Genomic DNA, 21,911 nt, shown 5'->3' on the forward strand with positions numbered 1-21,911 from the left:
TACTGCTGCCTAAACCTGTCATGGTGAACCACATTTTCTTGGACAGAACTTGCTGTAAATGAAGAGGAATGCCACACGTCCATTCCGGCATCATCTAAAGCGAAGCCCAAATTACCGTAACTACGAGCTATAATCAGTGCACCGTGTTTGACTCTGCGCATGGAGCCACCAATATGTCAGTCAGTGATCTACAGGAAGTGATTTCACTTTCAAACACAGCATCTGTGTTACTGTGAAAGCCAGCGTTAAGTAGAGTCTACTATTCATTAGCTCTCACTCAGTGCAACGTGGAGTATTTCCGTGGAGTAAATATATAGATATTTGTAATGCGAGCACAGTGCCTAGAACAAACAGGAGGCAGAACAAAGCGACTGGGTCTATTCCAACATCCACACGCACACCGTCTGTGTTAAGAGAGGAGAGGCTCGTGGTTAGGAATCGCCAGCACATTGCCGTGGGGCAGGAGCAGAGAGCAGACTCGAGTCGCTGACTACATAAAGGGAAATCATGCAGGCTGTAGAGGAGCAGGAAGCGCAGGAAGCACTTCTGACGGATAAAAGGAGTCGGTTCGAGCCCAGGTGTTAATAAATCTGAACAGGGTGCAGCGAGCGTCAGAAAATAAATCAACAGGGGTTAAACAAAGGCAACGTGAGTTATGAATGCATTAATGAGTTTGACAAGACAGAAATGAATTTGACAAGGCCAGAGAGTACATTGGGGGGACTGGACAGATAATGTGTTCTAAACAGATACAAGTGCGAACAGAAGACACACCATTTGGGTTTTGTCTTGTTTTGTCTTGTCTTTTTTTGTTTTATCTTGTTTTGTCTTTTTTGTCTTGTCTTGCTTTGTTTTATCTTGTCTTGTTTTGTCTTGTCTTGTTTTGTCTAGTTTTACTTGTGTTGTCTTGTCGTGTTTTGTCTTGTCTTGTTTTGTCTTGTCGTGTTTTGTCTTGTCTTGTTTTGTCTTGTTTTGTTTTGTCTTGCCTTGCTTTGTTTTATCTTGTCTTGTTTTGTCTTGTCTTGTCTTGTTTTGACTTGTGTTGTTTTGTCTTGTTTTGTTTTGTCTTGTTTTGTTTTGTCTTGTTTTGTCTTGTTTTGTCTTGTTTTGTTTTGTCTTGTCTTGTTTTATCTTGTCTTGTTTTGTCTTGTCTTGTTTTGTCTTGTTTTGTCTTGTTTTGTTTTGTCTTGTTTTGTTTTGTCTTGTCTTGTTTTATCTTGTCTTGTTTTGTCTTGTCTTGTTTTGTCTTGTTTTGTTTTGTCTTGCCTTGCTTTGTTTTATCTTGTCTTGTTTTGTCTTGTGTTGTTTTGTTTTGTCTTGTCTTGTTTTGTCTTGTTTTGTTTTGTCTTGTTTTGTCTTGTTTTGTTTTGTCTTGTCTTGTTTTGTCTTGTCTTGTTTTGTCTTGTTTTGTTTTGTCTTGTCTTGTTTTGTCTTGTCTTGTTTTGTCTTGTTTTGTTTTGTCTTGTCTTGTTTTGTCTTGTTTTGTTTTGTCTTGCCTTGCTTTGTTTTATCTTGTCTTGTTTTGTCTTGTGTTGTTTTGTCTTGTCTTGTTTTGTCTTGTTTTGTCTTGTTTTGTCTTGTCTTGTCTTGTTTTGTCTTGTTTTGTTTTGTTTTCTTTTGTCTTGTTTTGTTTTGTCTTGTCTTCTTTTGTCTTGTTTTGTTTTGTCTTGTCTTGACTTGTGTTGTCTTGTCTTGTTTTGTCTTGTCTTGTTTTGTTTTGTTTTGTCTTGTTTTGTTTTGTCTTGTCTTGTTTTGTCTTGTCTTGTTTTACTTTGTTTTGTCTTGTTTTGTTTTGTGAAAGCTTGCCAGAAATGTTTGGTGCACGCTTCTACCTCAGTTTATTTCCAGAGTTTTCCGGTGTTTCTGAGGTCATAGTCTAAGGATTCCTATTTAATTTTTAAACGTCTAATAATAACTTCTCTTTTAGGCCACGCCCACTTAAAATCCAAATACAGATACGGATATAGTTATTCGGAGCACTAAACAGATACAGCTAGTGACGCTGCGTTACACCGATAATGCCCACATTCCCCAGCTACATATCTTTTCATATGAGCGGTTGCTAAATAATTCACAGTAGTTACTGAATAATCCGATGAATAAAATGACGGTTATGCTTTAAGATGAATAACTGAATCATAAGATGTGACCTTAAGTGGTTAATGCTTAATAAAAAGTGTGAAAACACCACTGACTTGCCATTCAAAGCTGCATTTTACCTTCTTATTCCCCCAGACGTCTTTTGAAAGTAGTCCATTTCCAAACAGCGAGCTCACAAACAAGGTTTGATGGGGTTTTTTTTTTTTTTTTTTTTTGCTGCGAGTGAGCATTCATCTCTCTGCAAACATTTCCACTTCTCTAAAAAAAAAAAAAAAACGTAGAAGAAGCTGAACCTGCTTCATCCACAAATAATTATGCCTTCAGACCATTTCAGATAATTCTCTCAATAAAGTTGTTTCGTGATATAAAGTACTGTTTTCAGTGTGAAAGAAAGTTCATTCTGGGCATGAGCACCGGCTAACCGGCATGAAATCGACACCAAGGAGCCACCGAGGGGATGACATTAATCACTGTCAGCGTACAGTAGGACAAGTGTAAGGCAGCGAAGATGCTCGTGTGCAGAAATCAGAGTACTCTGAGGCACCAGGAAATTACTGCATCTCACCGGCATCGTGCGCACCTGTGGAACAGGTTCGAAACAGATACCGTTACATACGGACGAGACCTCTGTTAAGCCGCAGTCCCGCAACAGCGAAAGGAGAATCATGGGATTTCCGTGTGAAACATGCGGCCACAAAGCATGAGATCGGTCTGTTATGCTTTTCTTGTCTTTTTTACAGTCTCCGTCTCTTCTATAAAGAACAGCAGTATTAGATTTACACAGTCCTCATCATCAATCATACGTCTGGGAAGTGCGCTGTGTGCGCTATGTAAGGAGTAAAACACAATAGGCCATGCTGTTATAGGAAAATAATTCACAACGGGAACGGTGTGATGCAGATCAGCATCAGCATATCAACCATTTATTTATTTATTTATTTATTTTATTAAATAGTGAGTTTTGAGGTATTGCAAGTGTGAGTGAGATGGAAAATACTAAAAATAAATAAATAAATAAATAAATAAAGGAAATCGGAAGATACGCCAAAAAAAGTTGTGACGGAAACAGTTTTTTTTTTGTTGTTTTTTTTTTTAACTCTCTGCTTAAAAGACGTACTCGTGTGGCATCCTCGCTTCTTTCACAGTAAATGCTGACTTTTTTTTGTCCGGTAACGTGAACTGAAATCTATCTGTGTGTGTCTGAATGAACTATGATTAAATAAGTATATAGTCATATCAGTTAACTACCGTATATTTATGAGTTTTTGCACGGAAATAAAAATAAATAAAATATAAGAAAAAAAAATCAAACATTTTACAAACAATTTTAACGGTAATTTTAACCGGGCAGTGATTTAATCCACGATTTATTTGCTTTCCTCTCCTGTGCCAGTCAGAATACAGGAGTAAACGACTTCTATCGAAGATGTACTGCTCGTAACGTACGATTCCTCCCATGAAGCTTCGGGGAAAAAACATCGCCTTGCGGAAAACTCTGATTATACCTCTTTCTTTGTGAAATAATGACCCATTTTTAATCCATTTATTAGTAGTCTTGGATTATGTGGATCATCCATCATACAAGTCCCTGTGAATCAGCTGTTACTACAGAAACGAGCGCATTAATAAAAACCCGTGATTTGAATTACAGCTGGCGCTACGGTCAGAACTACGGCTACAGAAAATCAGACTCGAGAATTCATCATGGCCTGGGTAAATGATCGTTCATCGCATGGCATGCCTTCTGAAGTGTACAGTCTTTACAGATATGAATCATGGACTTGGAATGATGGGAGATAAGACTTACAGATTCCGCATTAAGTTTGAGTAGTAAGGAGTAATAATAGCCGGAACATTCAGGAGTGATGCACCTTAAAGTCTTTTATTACATCACTGAAACTTGTATCCTTTTATGTCTTTGGGAAACAGAAACAGCTCTTGGAAAGAAAGAAAAAAACCAACAACACAGACCACTGTCACAATAACACAGACCACTGCATTATGAGGTGACCTTCCAAATGACAGTCATGGAAAGAGTATTCACAGCAGGGTTTGCTGGTAGTGCTTTACTGTAGCCTTCAGACCAAGAGCTGCTTTTATTTTCGTTTATTTCTCTTTTCACTTTCATAAAATCACAAACTACAAGATTCTTCAGTCTGTATTTGTTATTTAAAAACTCACTATTTAACTCAGTTGTCTTACTGAGGAAAAAAAAATGAAGACGTTTCTGAAAGTCTTGTTTGTACACTGATTGAGTGCGTATCTGATCCTTTTGGGATGATATTTGTTTTATTTTCTATTCAAATGGTAACCATTTAGCTCCTAATACACATATTTATTCTTACTCCTACTCACTCCAGAAGAAATTCTGAGCAATCCCGTCCACTCTCACGGAAATTCTGACCAATCCCGTCCACTCTCACGGAAATTCTGACCAATCCCGTCCACTCTCGTGGAAATTCTGACCAATCCCGTCCACTCTCGTGGAAATTCTGACCAATCCGTCCACTGTCACAGAAATTCTGACCAATCCCGTCCACTCTCACGGAAATTCTGACCAATCCGTCCACTCTCGTGGAAATTCTGACCAATCCGTCCACTCTCACGGAAATTCTGACCAATCCCGTCCACTCTCGTGGAAATTCTGACCAATCCGTCCACTGTCACAGAAATTCTGACCAATCCCGTCCACTCTCACGGAAATTCTGACCAATCCCATCCACTCTCACGGAAATTCTGACCAATCCCGTCCACTCTCATGGAAATTCTGACCAATCCGTCCACTCTCACGGAAATTCTGACCAATCCCGTCCACTCTCATGGAAATTCTGACCAATCCGTCCACTCTCACGGAAATTCTGACCAATCCCGTCCACTCTCACGGAAATTCTGACCAATCCGTCCACTCTCACAGAAATTCTGACCAATCCGGTCCACTCTCACGGAAATTCTGACCAATCCGTCCACTCTCACGGAAATTCTGACCAATCCCGTCCACTCTCACGGAAATTCTGACCAATCCCGTCCACTCGCACAAAATTATTATTATATGTAATTATTATATTTATATTTGTACCTGCAAACCCAGTTGGTCCTATTTTCCAAAATATGACCAAAATAATGATTTAAACCACCATGACCCTAGCTAGGGTAAATCACTTACTGAAGATGAATGAATGAACATGGTGAACGGGTCACACAGCACCACTCGAGCACTCAATGCGCTCCCTTGCTAATGAATGTGGTATTATTTTTTTATTCCACAAGCCTCGTGATTCGATCGCCTCCGCTCCTGCGGATTTTTTTTCTGGACTCTGAGGGATCCCAGTCCTGATGCATATGTCTAGTACACGAATATTTAAACAAAGTGAATAAAGCAAATGTATTGTTCATCTGAGGAAACAGTGCCTAAAAATAAGCTGGACGCGCCGGTTCTGTTTACATTCCTCCTTTCCTCAGCTTGCCCCGTGTTCACAGCTCGGAATGACTCACGAGTCAATGCAAAATGAGACCAAAACTTTATCTCAGTCTAAATCTGGGAGATGCTTTTTTTGGATGGAAAAGGCTACCGATGGCAAAGGGGATGAAGTTGCTTTTGTAATGCTGTTATTAACGCTAAAAGTCGGTAAACTCTTTGGATGATTGACCATAACTATAAATCAGTCATTTGGCACGTCATCATTCCACGTGTTTATGGCTAACCCTTTGTAAACTGGTGGAAAATGATCATGGGGGAAGATCTGGGGAAACTGCTCTGGCTCTGAGAGCCCAGGACATCCACTGCCGAGTGCAATAGGCCCGTTTGAGCAAAACACCCACACTCGTCTTCTCCTGACTCTCACCCTAGTCATTCCGAATTACTCTTGCATCGGCAAATCGGTACGTTACTTGGCATGTGATTATTTTGTATGTGAAGAGAAGCGCTTTGACACAATCGCACAACAAAATCCATACAGACACAAGAACAAGTACAGCTCCTGATCAAACCCCAGACCCTGCAGCTATGAGACGCACTACTCGCTGTGTAATTGTGCATCCCTCTTCATCATGTAGACGCCATTGTTTTTCTGAACAGGGCTTTAAATTTGATATCGCTTGTTGAACGTTCCTACAAAAAAAAAAAAAACAACTCACTACACGTACCCTGCTCTATAAGTGTAATACGTATTACAATATCTTGCTTATAAATGAAACATACACTATCAGTTTACAGCTGAATGCGCACGGTCCATAATCTTCAATATTCAGATGAAGTCGGATGAAGCACGAGACTCATGTTTTCCCAAGAGACTGTTCTGTTCTGATCATGAGGCTCTGGATCACTATTAAGTAAATGTTTGTCAGTTAAAAATGTAACGTTCAAACTAGATAGACAGTAACTCCTCAAATAGGTCTTTAAACTATATTCAGCTATATAACTGTAATACGCACTATAACAATCTTGCTTTTAAACACCGGTGTAAAAAAGAGCCCTGAAAGGTCACATGATCACATGATGCTAAAATTGTAGGTCAATATACTGCAAGATTAAATATGCAATTAAATATGACATCCATCCATCCATCCATTTTCTGTACCACTTATCCTACACAGGGTCGTGGGAAGCCTGGAGTCTATCCCAGGGGACTCAGGGCACGATGCGGGGGACACCCTGGACGAGGTGCCAACCCATCACAGGGCAACAAATATGATATCCTTAAAGCTGAAAGCACAGTTTATCTAATAACAACGAGAAAACAAAGGAGTAATTATGCACATTCGAAAAACAAAATACGTACTGTCTTTACTCCTTTCTGTAATATTCATCTTTAATCAGATACCACATAATAATAACACTAAGTAATAGATGCAAAATATCAAACTTTCTGCTACACAGCTATAGATTAAGTCCCTTTAATCGGCATCTAATCCTACCGTAATGCTTTAACCTCTCTGCTCAGTCTTTAAGTCACACAACAGGCTACACGGATTCCCGTACTACACATGCACGCGCCACATCACCTCACACCCATCACGTCTCGCCTTTGAGATAGAAACCTTTCACTCTGACCTCTTGGAGAAGTTCGGGTACAGTAAGGGCGCTCGTTTTGCCCTGGTTAGGACGTATAATGCAGTTGACTGGGGCAGCCATCCAAGAGCACTCTCCCAGACTGCAGCAACGCAACACACAACCTTCGGTGTAGCTACTCCGCAAAAATGCCTACCTTCCTGATTCTCTATCTGAATTGCTATGCTTTATATTTTATATACTGGAGCTGGGGCTGAAAACGGAACTAACTGTTGTTAACTACCTACAGTTTCTACAGAACTGTTTACAGCTGAAGGCAAACGGTCCATAATCCTGTACGCCTGACCGCACGTGGTGCGCGTCTGATGAAGCGTGTCCGAGTAGTTTTCAGATGTGCGACATTATTTTATCCTAGTTAAGCTGTTCTGATCTTGAGGTTAAATGATTAACAATTCTAATGTAATGTTCAAACTAGTATTACAGTAAAGCCCCACATAGCTACGTGAACTTGTTAGAGTCTATCCCACACTCAGAAAGCAAAAACTTCTCTACGTGCTCATGCTGGCAAAAACGCTACGTACCAAGTAGAAACTTTTTTTTTACAAAGCCAAGAACCTTTAGATATTCGACAAATCCATGCAGAACCCTGAAACAGAGCTGGACATTCAACAGAAACATTTGGGTGGTTTTACTCTCATGCATGCAGGAGCAGATATAAAGCTCCTGGCACAAAGAAGGGCTGATATACACTGGAGAATGTTGGACACAGTGCGCTGCTACCATAGGAGGTTTCAGTCACTTATTCAGTCATTTTCCATAATGTTTCTCACAGTAATCTAAGCGGAAGAGCATACGCTAATGATATTATAGCATACTCTTTTCGTTCAGCGGTTCAAACTACTATTCAAGATCCGTGCGCACAGTCTGGCACACAGTAACCTCATTTTGTATGAATGGCTTAGGCTGCTCCGGCATTACACTGTAATAACTCTCCCTGCAGCTGAATTATACAAGGCATGATTTGCAAAGTACAGGATTTGAGACATATTACACTGGCAGCAGTCCTGACACTTGCGTAAAAGTAGGAATTATTAAAATAATAATAATAATAATAATAAAACTCGCACGTCAGCACTATTCGGTTATTATTATTATTAGCGACCAGGGTTCATATTTCACCATTAAAGAAAGGTTTGAAGAAAGGTAGTTCTTTTCTGCACTACCTTGCCCTGCAGAGAGTTCATTAATATACTTCGTTCCAGACCAGGAAGGGCTGGAGAATCAGCTGAGGAGCTAAATTACGACTTTATGTACTACTGTCATACAACAAAAGGCGAAAAACGACGTTAACTCGGTCGGGAAAATTATTTAAACGAGGAAACTGTATTCTCAGGAACGCTGACGCGATCCAATAAGCAGCCAAAAGCAAGTTGGGATCGTGTGTAGAAGCGCAGCTCTACAATCGTATCCCCAGCCGTGTTGATGCTATAGTAAAACCATTTGTATTCGTCTTATGTAAAAGTAAAACCTGATCAAAAACCAATCAATGTATCAAATCCTACAGCAAAAGAAATAATTGTTGTCATTCAAATTCATAGAGTATGATGAGTACTACAACAACGGTGAAAATATTGCAAATCGGTGTTCTTAATATTATAAGATCCATTGAAGATATAGATATATATAATGGTTCTGATATTATTCACATTCGTCGGCCTCAAACCTATAGGATGCTGAGAAATCTTATTGTTTTTGCCAAAGTAGCTGTGCAAACCACATAAAGCGTCTACAAAAAATACCCGTCGGTGTCTGGTTGTTACGTGAACGCTGGAATCGGCGCTACACTACATCTCCCAGAGCACAACGTGGCCTACAAACATGGCTGACGCGAACTACAACACTCAACACCCAAGGAATCACGTTCACAGTCACCCTCCGTCCGGACCACACGGTGAGCTGATGCCCGTCAGCATTTCAGAGTAACCTGGATGTCATTTTAAAAAGCGAGCGTCTTGTTACACTTACAAAATATAAGATGCGATTATTAAGATGCAGCATTAATGAGGATGCTAATAGCATACAATCAAGAATTTTGTGAGGAGAATCTCTCTCTGGAGATGGTAAGATATGTTCACGGTCCTTTACATGATATGAAGTAAGGTTTTATTAAAGGAAGGTTTTTTTTTCTTTCAGTTTTTCTGACACTGATGTTTACGGACCCCCAGATGGTCCAGCATTTTGCATTCAGTCTTTTTGATTGTTTCAGATATGCTGGAATCTGGATGAATCATTATTTTTGGGCCATCTGGAAACGAGCTGTCCCTGGGCTTCCACGCAAACAATACACACTTGTACATAATTCATTAACCTGAACAGTCGTTAAAACCTGTCTCAAACTCTAACTTTAAAGGAGACCTGTTAGGCAAAGTTCACTTTTACGTGGTGTTTGAACATTAATATGTGTCGGCAGTGTGTGTACACAACCACCCTATAATGGTTTTCTATCCAGCGTGACGTCACGTTGGATCAGGCCCCGCCCACGACTGCTGACAGACTCTGCCTTATTAGCATAGCCCCTCCCCTGAGTGAGGTGCACACAGTCTGCCATGTTCTCCGCACTGGAGAACAGTGATTAGAAGAATGTCTCGGCTTCGTAAGCTTTGTAAGTGTTCTGTCGTTGGCTGTAAGAATGAACATAAGAGTCTTCACGTTCTCCCGGCATCAGAGCCACCGAAGATGCAGCGGACAAGTTTTATTTTTGAAGGAAATGTGCCGCTTAAATACCTTAAATCATTTTACACCAGGCTGCTTTTGTGAACGAGGGTCAGTACAGAGGAGGAGTTGCGGAAAAGTTGATTCTCAAGCATGGATCAATTCCAACTGTTCATGATCCAGCTTCATATCCCGAAGACGTAAGTATCGCACTTTATATTTTGTGAACGCTTGCAAATCGCCTTTCCAAATGTGGCTGTTAGGAAATTCCACGGCTAATGCGGCTAAAGTTACCGTCGTTTCTGGTTGTATTCACGCAGACCGGAGCTATGCCGTCGTTTTCATTTGTAACCCTAAAACGTTTACTGTCTGTATAATTCATACGTATAGGGCTGAATACAGGTATTTCCCGGTTTCATCATACCGGTTCTCCTGATTTGTTGTTGCCGTAGTATCCGAAGCACGAGCTGTAAAGGCGCAGCCGTCTTCGGGAAACGGGGCGGGACGAGCAGCTCATTTGCATTTAAAGAGACACACGTGAGAACAGCGTGATTTTGCTTCCACTCAAAAGGGGGCATTTACAGCATGGTGTAATGAATGAAATCCGTGGGGTATTTTGAGCTGAAACGTCACATTCTGGGGGACACCTGAGACAGATATTACATCTTGTAAAAAGGGACATAGTAGTTTTCCATTAAACCGTAGAAAAATTAGAGAATGACCAAAGCTCAGATAGTATCTACCAGCCCAATTGCATTTTTAATGAACCTTTCAGCCTAATGTGATCAACAGAAGTCCAAATTGATATGAAACATCTCAATCTTTCAATGCTGACTTCAGCTGAGTCTCACACACGGCCAGCAGGACACTGCTGAGTACTCTGGGGGAGTATACTCACACTTGGTCCCTTACTGCACTGACCCTAGAGTGCCTTTAGGGCTTGCAGTTTTTAGATGAGATCAGCCCGGTACTCACTCTGGAGCTCAAATACATAACAACTGCAATTTGTGAAGAAAAATATTTTCCCTTTATATTAATCTACATGGCAAAACACAACAGATTATTATACAGTATTTAGATGAACACGCTAGGTTTTGTAACTTTCATAAGATAAATATCCTTAGAATATTACACATATCATACAGTACTCAAATAGGGGTCATAATTAAAATACACGAGAGCATTTGATATTAAACTGGTTACTAGCTACACTGAATATCTAGTCGCTATTCGTCTTATGGTGGTCCCTTTCCTCTGATGGATGGGGTGGGAGGGGTCACACTATTTCCATAGCAACAAACAGGTTACACTCTGTAAGGCTACACCTACAAAGAGAACCTGTATAGTAAGAGGATCTGATTAAAAAAAAAAAAATTTAAAAAACACAACCAATACAAAGTAAATGTTACGCAACTTAGCACATACTACTAATTTCAAAAGATTTCCTTCCTTAATCCCAACATTATTCTAAACACAATTGGAAAGTCACTAATGCTGTGAATTGTGGGATATGTGTTGGCTGCCTAAGCCTGCTTTGATGCAATATTAAAGACGAGGCACATGAACTATTTATTCAGTGCACTGGGGACTTATGGGCAGCTGGAAAAAAAAAATGGACCTCGCACAGAAACACGTGCATTTAAACACACGAAACCACAAGTGTTGGCGTTGTTACAGCGTGTAAATTAACAGAGCCGCACACACCCCCTAATGGTATGGAGATTGACATGATTCCAGAAGATCTCGCTTTGTTTTTTATCATCTGCTTCAAGTTCTCGTTCCTGCAAAAGCTACAAATGCACGCCGGAAAGGAAATCAGCGCTCCGATAAAATGATAGTAACCCCGCTGTTCCCTGAAACAAGTCTGCGCATCTCTGATGAGTCATAACCATGTAGTAGAGATCCAGATAATAGACGATAAGTGTACGGCGCATAGCGTGCAGAGCCAAGGGTCACTCTGAAGGATTGTCAGTTAATGTCATCTCATTTAGTGATATGCCACAGAGACAGGAGTATAAGCTGTCTGAGAAACGAATCCACTGCAAAGCCGAAGCTTTTCGCATGGCTGTTCGGGTAGTCTTGGAAGAGCCTTAGACATTTCTTTAAACTCGTGAGGGAACTGGCAGACTGAAGAAAGTCAGTTTTTTACTATCGCAGAACTCACTGCCATATCGTGACGGTATCTTGTCTGGTAACTAGATTCACTTTGCAGCATTATAGCACTATAAGCGATAATACAGTGACTAAAGTGCCAACTCAAACTGCTTAATCAGCCTAGAAGTGAAGCAATTACCTGCGCATTTAGACTTACTTAACTAAAGCTGCACTTGAACGTATAGCATTCTCCTGACCAGGAAGGTCATAGAGTCTGTGCAGAGTTTCGTGGAGGGTTTTTTTTTTGTGTGTGATTTTGTGATTGGCTTTTTTCAAAATATGCAATTTGAGGAGTTGTTTGTTTGTTCTTTTTTTGTGGAACGCTACTTGAATTGGCGATATCACAATTGCACGGGCTTTCCCAGTGATGTTTGTTAGGTAAATGAGGCCTTTTAGCTGTACTCATGTTCGACGCATGTGAATCGAAGAGGGTTTTGGCTTAATGCAAACACAACACAGGTTTATAAAAAATATATATATTTGTTAAATATAAATCTCTCCAGATCCTTCACATTTGGAGGTCCACGCTGGTGGACTCTCCTCTTCAGTTCACCCCACAGGTTCTCTATGGGGTTCGGGTCAGGGGACTGGGATGGTCAGGGCAGGACCTTGATTTTGTGGTCAGTAAACCATTTCTGTGTTGATGTTGATGATGTTTTGGATCATTGTCCTGCTGGAAGATCCAACCACGGCCCGTTTGAATCTTTCTGGCAGAGGCAGTCAGGATTTCATTTAATATCTGTTGATATTTGATGGAGTCCATGATGCCATGTATCCTAACAAAATGTCCAGGTCCTCTGCAGAAAAACAGCCCAAAACATTAAAGATCCTCCTCCATATTTAACCGTGGGCATGAGGGACTTTTCCATACGGCTACCTCTCTGTGTGCTCCAAACCCACCTCTGGTGTTAATTACCAAAAAGCTCTATTCTGGTTTCATCTGACCACAGAACCCGATCCCATTTGACGTTCCAGTCGTGTCTGCACACTGAAGACGCTCGAGTTTGTTTCTGGATGAGAGTAGAGGCTTTTTTCCTGAAACTCTTCCAAACAGCTTGTGGTGATGTCGGTGACTTCAGATTGTAGTTCTGGAGACTTTCTGACCCCAAGACACAACTAACTCCTGCAGTTCTCCAGCTGTGATCCTTGGAGATGTTTTATCCACTCGAACCGTCCTCTTCACAGTGCGTTGAGACGATACAGACACACGTCCAGTTCCAGGTCGATTCATAACGTCTCCAGTTGACTGGAACTTCTTAATTATTGCCCTGATGGTGGAAACGGGAATTCATTTCATTCATTCTAGACATTTTTTTTTTTTTTGGATAAACCTGTGTTGTTTGATTGATAAACCTGTGTTGTTTGATCTCCATGACCGCAGAGTATTTTTGTGAATATTTTGAACAAAAGATCAAAAGGTTAAACAATAAAGACAATTTTTCACAACCTTCTTTGCTCATATGTACCAAGGGTGCCAATATTAGTAGAGGGCACTGTATCTGCTTGCATGCAGGTCTCGTCTTGCAAATCTGTTTCACAGTGTGACACGACAACAATATGAGGCACAAGTGAGACCACAGAAGCGCCTAGCTGGTAGTGGGCTGTGTGCCACCACGCACATACTGGATCTTTTGCTAACACTGTACTTTAATTCTCAAATCGGTTAAATTATGCTAAGGGAGGTAGAGCTCACGGCAGGAAAGTCATCATTACTGTAAAAAAAAGAATTATGTATGAACTGAGTGGCGACCCAAATTCCATAAACAGTGGGAACTACAGTATCCTGTTCCTAATCAGCACATAACGGTGCCAGGATTCAACTGAAGAAACTCATCATGACAAACTTTTCAGATAACGGATGAGGGTGAAAAGAACCCGCATGTTTACAGTATTATAATATCTACAAATACACAGGTGTTCTGTTCTCTTTATACCTTTCTTACCTCTACTGGCGTGTAACTTTAAAGTCCATGAATCAATGAGTTCCTGTTATCGCTTATGTTATAGCAGCTATCTTTCTTGTGTCCTCTCTCTTATAGTACTTCTATACTTTTTCAATTCTCTTTCCTTCTTTCTTTTAAAGTTAATGAAACAAAAACAAAAAAACACACAAACGTGTCACGTTTCAGACAAAGTCCTCCTGCTTGAAGACGTTCCTGCTTTCCCCTGAAAACCTCATGCAACAGCTTCGCAACTGTCTTAAAACACTGACACTGGAGACTCCATCCACAACCGATAAATAAACGTCTCTTAAAGAGAAAGCTCAGAAGAACATCTACAGTAACTCTGCAACATTTATGCTCCTTCTTGATGAAAAGTCACATGCCGAAGTGTCCTTGGGCGAGACACTGAACCTCGAGTTGCTCCCGATGGCAAGTTAACACCTTGCATGGCAGCTCTGCTACCACTGGTGTGTGTGTGTGTGTGTGTGTGTGTGTGTGTGTGTGTGTGTGTGTGTGAATGGGTGAACGAGACACAGTGTAAAGCACTTTGGAACTGCTAAGGTTAAAAAAGCGCTAGATAAGTGCATACCATTTACCAAAAGTCCTGAATCCATTGTTACCGAATCCGTACAAGCAATTGCATGCATTATTTTGCTCGTTTACTTTTTTCTGCTTGTGTTTGCGATGTATTAAAACCAGCACATTAATATAAACCAGTGCTTTGGCACAATCTGCTGTTACGGAAAATAAATCAACACTTTCTAACGAATCATAATAGAGACTTCAACACTGTTGTCGTATAACATATGTATAATATTTTATACCGTTATATTAACAGTTTAGTATTACGTATCTATATATACACAGTAGATATATATCGATGGCTATCGTGTAAATTTAGCATTTGTGCTCAGCAACATATTATACATAGTAATAAAATACATACAAGTTATAAGAATTTCATTGATGTTATGTGTGATGTGAACCAGGTGATGTACAGTGCTGTATACCAGGGTACTTTAGTCCTGATGTCCCACAACAATGCATGTTTTTGAAAAGTTCGACACCTAAAACAATCTGATAATGTACCTTTGATTTTAGTATTTACCTGTGAGGTAGTAAAACCTGTGAAAATATGTGTTTCAAGTGTGTAAATACTCTTCTTTTTGTGCCTTTTTACGCATATAGAAGGCCTTGAAGAAACACGCCTCTACTGCACTCCTACTGGCCAGACGGATATTTGCTCATAGTGTCGCGTAAAAATTTTTTCTTTTTTTTTGCAAACTTGTATACTGGATTAGTTGTGTTTGAAGTTAGGAGATGTTTAAACGTGTGCAGGTGAGTAGGTTCCAAGAACTGGACTTTTATTTATTAAATTTTTTTCCTTAATGCACACTGATCAAAAAAACATGCCTGCTACTGTATAAGATGAATATGAGGAAAACCCTCCATGATGACAGGACATTAAACGATGCTTGCGTTACAGAACGAGTAACAGATTATGAGTAAGCAAGAACGCACATCGCAAGCTCTGCCCCGTCTCCCAGCGGAGCAGATTCCTTCAATCCCATAATGCTAAGTTCCATGGAAACCAAAAACAAACCTCTGTTTACCCTGTGTCTATAGCATCAGCAAACACGCTCATTCACACGGTAACGGTTCTGGCACTGCTAAGTGCAAGACTTTATGGCTGGCAGGCAAACATTTTCCATGACAGGGGCTATCTGAAAGTGCCATCTGCTGGAGCAGAAGGCATTCATCGAAAGTATAGTTTTAAAAAGTTGTCCAAATGTACTGTCCATAAAGGACGACAAGAAAGAAACATTATGCAACACTGAAGTGTACAGAAAGCGCCAACTCTCTCTCTCTCTCTCTCTCTCTCTCTCTCTCTCTCTCTCTCTCCTTCCCATGTCCTTATCGCTCCATGTTACAGTTCTAAAAGTACAGACTGGGCAGAAGACTATCCAGCAAGACAGCCCAACACACACTCTCCTCATCTCATTATCACCAAGCTGCTAAGGTCCACACCTGCAATGGCAAATGAATCTTAAAGCTCACGGCAGAACAGACACGATGCGTGTCCCTCTGGACGTGACCGCAAATCAAACTGTAATCAAACTTTGTGGCTTGTCGTCTTATTCTGCTACGACCCTACAAAACGTGTTCATGTAACTCGTTCTAATTATAACAACAACAACCACCAAAAAAGAGAGAGAGAGAGAGAGAGAGAGAGAGAGAGATTAAAATATCCATTGTCCCGACAGTACAATGAGTCTTTGTTTCATATGAATCTGGTGATGAATCACACATTTCACTTAATAAATAAATAAATAAATAAATAAATAAATAAATAAGTGTTAGGAACAGAAATTGTGTACTGTGTGATAGCGGCAGGCCCAAACTCTGATGCAACATGTACATTCGTGTTACACTAAAGTAAACATCAAGCTGCTACCCTGTAGAAAATAAGGGCTTTTTTTCCTGTCCACGTGCAAGCTTACTCTCCGAGTACAGACGCAGAAAGTATTAGGCTTCTTTTTCCGAAATTGACGATGCACTGTCACGAGGCCCGACGAATGCTGCAGCTGATGAGTTTGGCACCGAACATCTTTTACCTCAATTACACGCACGGCTAAGTAGGGGCTAATGTAGGCCAGTGTTTCCCGGCAGTCCGTGTCGTCAAGTTTCACGTTTCAGTGTCTCCCGTCCTCTCATCTACCTGGAACAACTCATCAGCTCATTAACAAGGCCTTCATGAGCTTAACATGAGTGTGTTCGAGCATGGAAAACAGAATGTGCACTGAGGGCTTTCCTGAAGAAGCAGGACTTGGGATTTGAACAGGTGCGTTGGTGATATAAAAGGACATAAGAAGAAGAAAAAAACAGACAAAATAAACGTCCTGCGGTGTCAGCACGGAGGAAAATCACTGTGATCCACAACACTGCAGCGTGTGTGTGTGTGTGTGTGTGTAGGGGGGGGGGTTCTATCAGCCACAACAACTTCTGCTTCTTGTCGCATCTTCTGAGTTGAATTACATTGTGGTGGTGGTGGTGGTGGTGGTGGTGGAAAGCGCCTGTTGAAATGCACCGGTGGTTTATTCTGTGCGTATTTCTAGCCATTGTGCATTGTGTAGATAAAGGAACTGCAGCTCGGTTCCACGCAGGACAAAAGTAAACTGCAGGCAAAAAAAAAAAAAAAAAGTCTGCAAACGAGCTCATGATCAGAGAGGCACCTTTGCAGCTCAATGCAATACAATGCAAATGGTCACATTGTACACGCATTGCAACTAATTGCATTCGAGGAAACATTCAGGCCAGTGAGGAGCCTGGTTAATGGACAAAGTGATGCAGGGACTGCTGCAGCACCGCTGGAATGACACCAGATATTTGAGCACCTTTCCAAAACACAACGCGAATGCTTGAGCACCATTTGCAAGCCCAGGAACGATCATATACCTGTGAGATTTAGTTCAAAAGTTGGGGGCATCATGCAGCTCGTGTTGCACTGGAGCTTTTACAGCAAACTTAATAACCCAGCACCACCTCCCACCACCACCACCACCACCCACCAGACTTCTGCGTTTACTATACTTGCTGCACAGAATATGCGTGATTGCGGATCTGCACCGTGTGTGTGTGTGTGTGTGTGTGTGCATGCACGCCGGCAGAGGTGCCGACTGCAGCCCGCTTACCACTTGGGTTCTTGTTCTTCTTGAGACTCTTGCCACAAAGACACTGCAGCATATGCGTTCCTTTGCTGAAAATGTTCCAAAGAAACCACATTGATTTGGGCGAGGAGCGATCCAGCAGCTTAGAGACACCCTGATGAAGGAGAGCTCCTTATTGCGTTTGCATAATAAGAATAATAAGAATCAGGAGAAGGATGAGAGGGACAGCCAGACGACGCGATCAGTTCTCCGGGACGGAGCATAGAAAAATAGGGTATCCACCGAGGCTTCGGCGTCTTCATTCACGTGCTGAAATAGTCGCCGTGGGGCTCGTGCGGTGTCTTGTCGGTATCAAAGGGCGCCGCCACGCACAGTCCGTGTGAAAGATAGACTCTGGAAATCGCATGTGTTGCGCGAGGGGAGGGGAGGGGAGGGTGGGGGAGAGAGAGAGAGAGAGAGAGAGAGAGAGAGAGAGATGCGAGCAGGGGAGAAGTGACGCGAGGACGGCGAGACGCGGCGGATCTGCGCGCTGCACAGCCGTTCTCGTGGCGGGGGAACAGTAAGGGAGGATCTGCACAGCATCCAAAAAGCCAAGAGGAGACGAGTCCTGCCTCAGACGCGCAGATATCGCCGACACATTCGCGTGCACTCTCCTTCCTCAGGGAAAGTCCCGAATCCAGCTGTTCCAGTGTTTAGTTTCCACGTCCTGCGCTCTGCATCTTTCCCTCGCAGCCTCGTGCGACACTGTTACCTCTGAAAGACGCGCGCGCGCGTGTCATGTGCGCGCGTCCTGATGCTTGAGCTGCTCTTTTTGTTTGTTTGTTTTGTTTTGTTTTGTTTTGTTGTTGCTTTTGTTTTTGTTTGAGTGGTCGCTCTCTTCGTCGGCGTTTCACTCGTCCATCATTGAGTCATTTGCATCCCCAGATGAAAAAAAAAAAAAAAAGTATTGCGTTTGCTAAAATGACGCGGGCGCGTTTCACTTCGCCTCGACTCTCTCTCTCTCTCTGTGTGTGTGTGTGTGTGTGTGTGCGTGTGTGTGAGAGAGAGAGATGATGATGATGATGATGGTGGTGGTGGTGATGAGGAGGAGGAGGAGGAGGAGGGGTCGAACAGAAAGACAGAGTCGCTTTTGCGTTACGTAAACACGTGGCTCGTGCACCGTTCTAACTGAGAAATGTTCTCAGGCTCCAAACTGTATAGGGGGGAATCAGAAACGTCCCAGGCCACATGCTAAATAATGTGCCATAACAGTAGGCTGTTATAGTTATAGCACTACTCAGCTGTAAGCTGTGTATGATGTCGTTTTGGACACCACTCAGTGTGGTGCAGGACAGTATTTGTTTGTCTCCACGTGCGGTAATATGCGGTTTCGCAGCAGATGCCTGCCATCTGGGTTTGTTACACCGGCTGCAGCTGACGACTGCCATAGCAGGCCTGTGGTTCCTAAATGGAAAAGAGCAGTCGCAATCTATCCCTTATTCATTCGTTCATTCATCTTCAGTAACCGCTTCATCTTGGTGAGTGTGGTCGTGGATCAAAAGCCTATCCGGGGAACACCGGGGGCAAATTATCACAGTCGGTACACATATTGGAATGTTCCGGGAGGTGGAAGGAAACGGGAGAACTTGCGAAACTCCACAAAGACTCTGAGAGAACATGCAAAACGTTGAACGGGCAGTAAGCCGAGTTCAGGGTTCAGGACCCTGGGGCTTTGAGGCAGTAATGCTGCATCACCGTGTCACCCTGTCGCAAACTCGCCCATCGATTACTGTCGTTACAATACATGGACAAATGAGCTTTCCACCCAAGTGCCCAACTGCATGGTCACCAGTTTAGATGGGGTTTGGCACCAAATAGCCATCGGTGACTCATGAATTAGGTGAATTACAAATGAATGACTCACAAAGTCAACGGTGTCATTCGTGCTTTCTTAAAACATAGCAAAGCAATAGGGACTTCCAGGGATTCACCTAGTAGAGGACAAATAAAACACAAGTCTTTCACTTTCCTTTCTTTTCAAGGACATACTCATATAACCTGGAAACGAATAATGACACCAGTTTCGGTGTTAACAAACGCAGCAGGTGGTCTACCTATTAAAGCATTTTTAGCAGGTCTAGACACAACATTGCAAATAAAAAGTCTTTATAGAATTCAGGGTTTCGAGATCTCATTTTTAGAAGGAAGGTGGTCGATTAGGATTTGATTACACAACTGACTTATTGTAACTGCATGTCAATCATAAGCCTTTTTAAATTACCAGATGAGATGTAAGGTAAAACAGTGATTTCCCGATACATTTCACCAGTACAGAGGTTGCATGAAAATATTGAACACTGTTCTTGCTTTCTTCGACATAAAAATAATATTTTTATTATATAACTCGTTTTTTTTTTTTTTCTTCTTTTTCGAGTTTTCTCGCTTTCTTAGACAGAAAAATTATATATAGTTAAATTAAGACACAAAAAAGTTTTTTTTAAAAATCAAACAAAGAAATAACTCTTTATTAAACTGTACATAATTTGCGTTTACTGGGTTAAAATTGTTGGTATTGGTTAGAAATATGATGCCTAAAATGGACCCCCATCACAGGTGACTGTCTAAGCACATGGTGCGTGGGAAACACGGTTTCGACAGCACCCGAAATGCCAGTGTGTTTGATTAAAGGGATGTGCTCCGCTCTTCAAATTACAGCATTAATCCACTTTAATGGCCTACTTTTGTTAAGTCCAGGTCTTGTTGCACGTCTGTCAGTACTGAGCCTACAGGGAGGTGGGCCACTTTGCAACAAAAAGCTATATTTCTTGTCAAAATTTCTAAGAGTTTCATAGCCAAATCACTGAGTCTGGAAGTAACCCGACACAAAATCCCCATGGGTTTTGATTACATTTCATTTATTTCTAATTAAACAACAACGTAGTTTCTAGCTTTCCATTAAGTACTTCTTCATCGTCATACTGACACATTTCATGCTGCCATTTCACAATTAATGGTATAAACCTGCACCAGTGTTGCTCAGTTTTCCCTGCTTGAACATTCACATCGAGGTGAGTCTGGTCTGTTGGGAGATGAGATTTTCAGTCAAGTGTACAGTGCTTGGGGTACTAAAGGGCCAAGGCTGTAAACACTTTGTAGTAACCTATTTGAGAAACCATAAACAAAACCTTATTGTGTGTTCTATATCGCATTTGCAACAGGATTCCTAGAAACAGTGCCACCAACAATGAAACTGTACCTATGTAAGAAGTATGAGAAGGAAGTATGGAGTACTGGAGAATCCTTTGTGGTGCTCTGCATCAGGCTCAGTATTGATCTGTTTCACATAAAGTATCATTGCACCCTGGGGAATATTACCTGATTGTTTAGTCAAACATCATTAAGAAAAACTACATTTGACCATGCCTGCTATAAACTACAGGCACATAGGTATGTCTGTCCTCTTTGTTTTTTTTTGGGTTTTTTTTCAAAATTCAATTAACTAATTTAATGAATAACATTTGGGTGCATAAGTATTTGTAGAGTGACAATTTTAGAAATTTTGCCTCTGTACACCAACACAATGGATTTGAAATTAAGCAATCAGGCTGTGATTGTCAATCAAAAATATTGCATTGACCGTTTAGGCGATAGATATGTATACATATATATAGATACAGCCTCCCGTTGTGTTGTTAAGCACAAAACTATGCCATGTACACAACTGCTGTGTGTATATGTGACATGTGACATACATTTAGAAAGCTAAGATTCTCGCGATTCGCTTGATACAAACCATTTCAAGGTACAGTCACAGCAGCAGCTATAATCAACGTCCCTGCCGGACCACCAACATACAAACAAACAATTACAAAATTGAGGCAACTCACCTATGAAGCCTTGAGAAGTCTTGTGACATTAGCAAAGGTCCAAATGATCTAGTCAAGTAATTTCAAATAACTTCAGTTCACAGTTCAAATCACATTCCTGATATCTTGAAATCCAAATGGCCACTGCACTCTGACCTTTCGATTGATACCTCATAAAGATAGACACACCCTTAAGAGACCTTCACCCTACCTCCTTCTTCACTGTCATATAAAAGCAGACATGGCTGAATCCAATGCTAATGGCCTGTGCTGCTACAGAATATTGCTGTGGAAGGGGAAACAGTAACGAGACCAGGAATAAGTGGTTACTCAAAGTGAGTGAGTGAGTGAGCGAGTAAACTCAACCTCTTGATCGCATTTGGCAGCGGCAAAAAATGTATTTCCTTCTTTGTGTTTATAAGAGCTGCTCTTCATTTGTTTGGTTGCTTAAAGCATATGAAGAATCTTTGTTTGAGCAATG

At 41.4% G+C, this 21,911-nt stretch overlaps 1 protein-coding gene across 1 annotated transcript in view; it reads right to left on the bottom strand.

The window, feature by feature from the left end:
- fgf14 (fibroblast growth factor 14) overlaps positions 1 to 18,622 on the bottom strand; it is a 138,556-nt gene extending 119,934 nt beyond the window's left edge. The window contains exon 1 of the mRNA XM_017470915.3: positions 17,610 to 18,622. Coding sequence (XP_017326404.1) covers positions 17,610 to 17,700 — 91 coding nt within the window. The 5' untranslated portion in view covers positions 17,701 to 18,622. The remainder of the gene's footprint in view (positions 1 to 17,609) is intronic.
- Between the last annotated feature and the right edge of the window lie 3,289 nt (positions 18,623 to 21,911).

Source organism: Ictalurus punctatus, chromosome 6 (assembly GCF_001660625.3).
Source record: "Ictalurus punctatus breed USDA103 chromosome 6, Coco_2.0, whole genome shotgun sequence".
Lineage (NCBI taxonomy): Eukaryota > Metazoa > Chordata > Actinopteri > Siluriformes > Ictaluridae > Ictalurus > Ictalurus punctatus.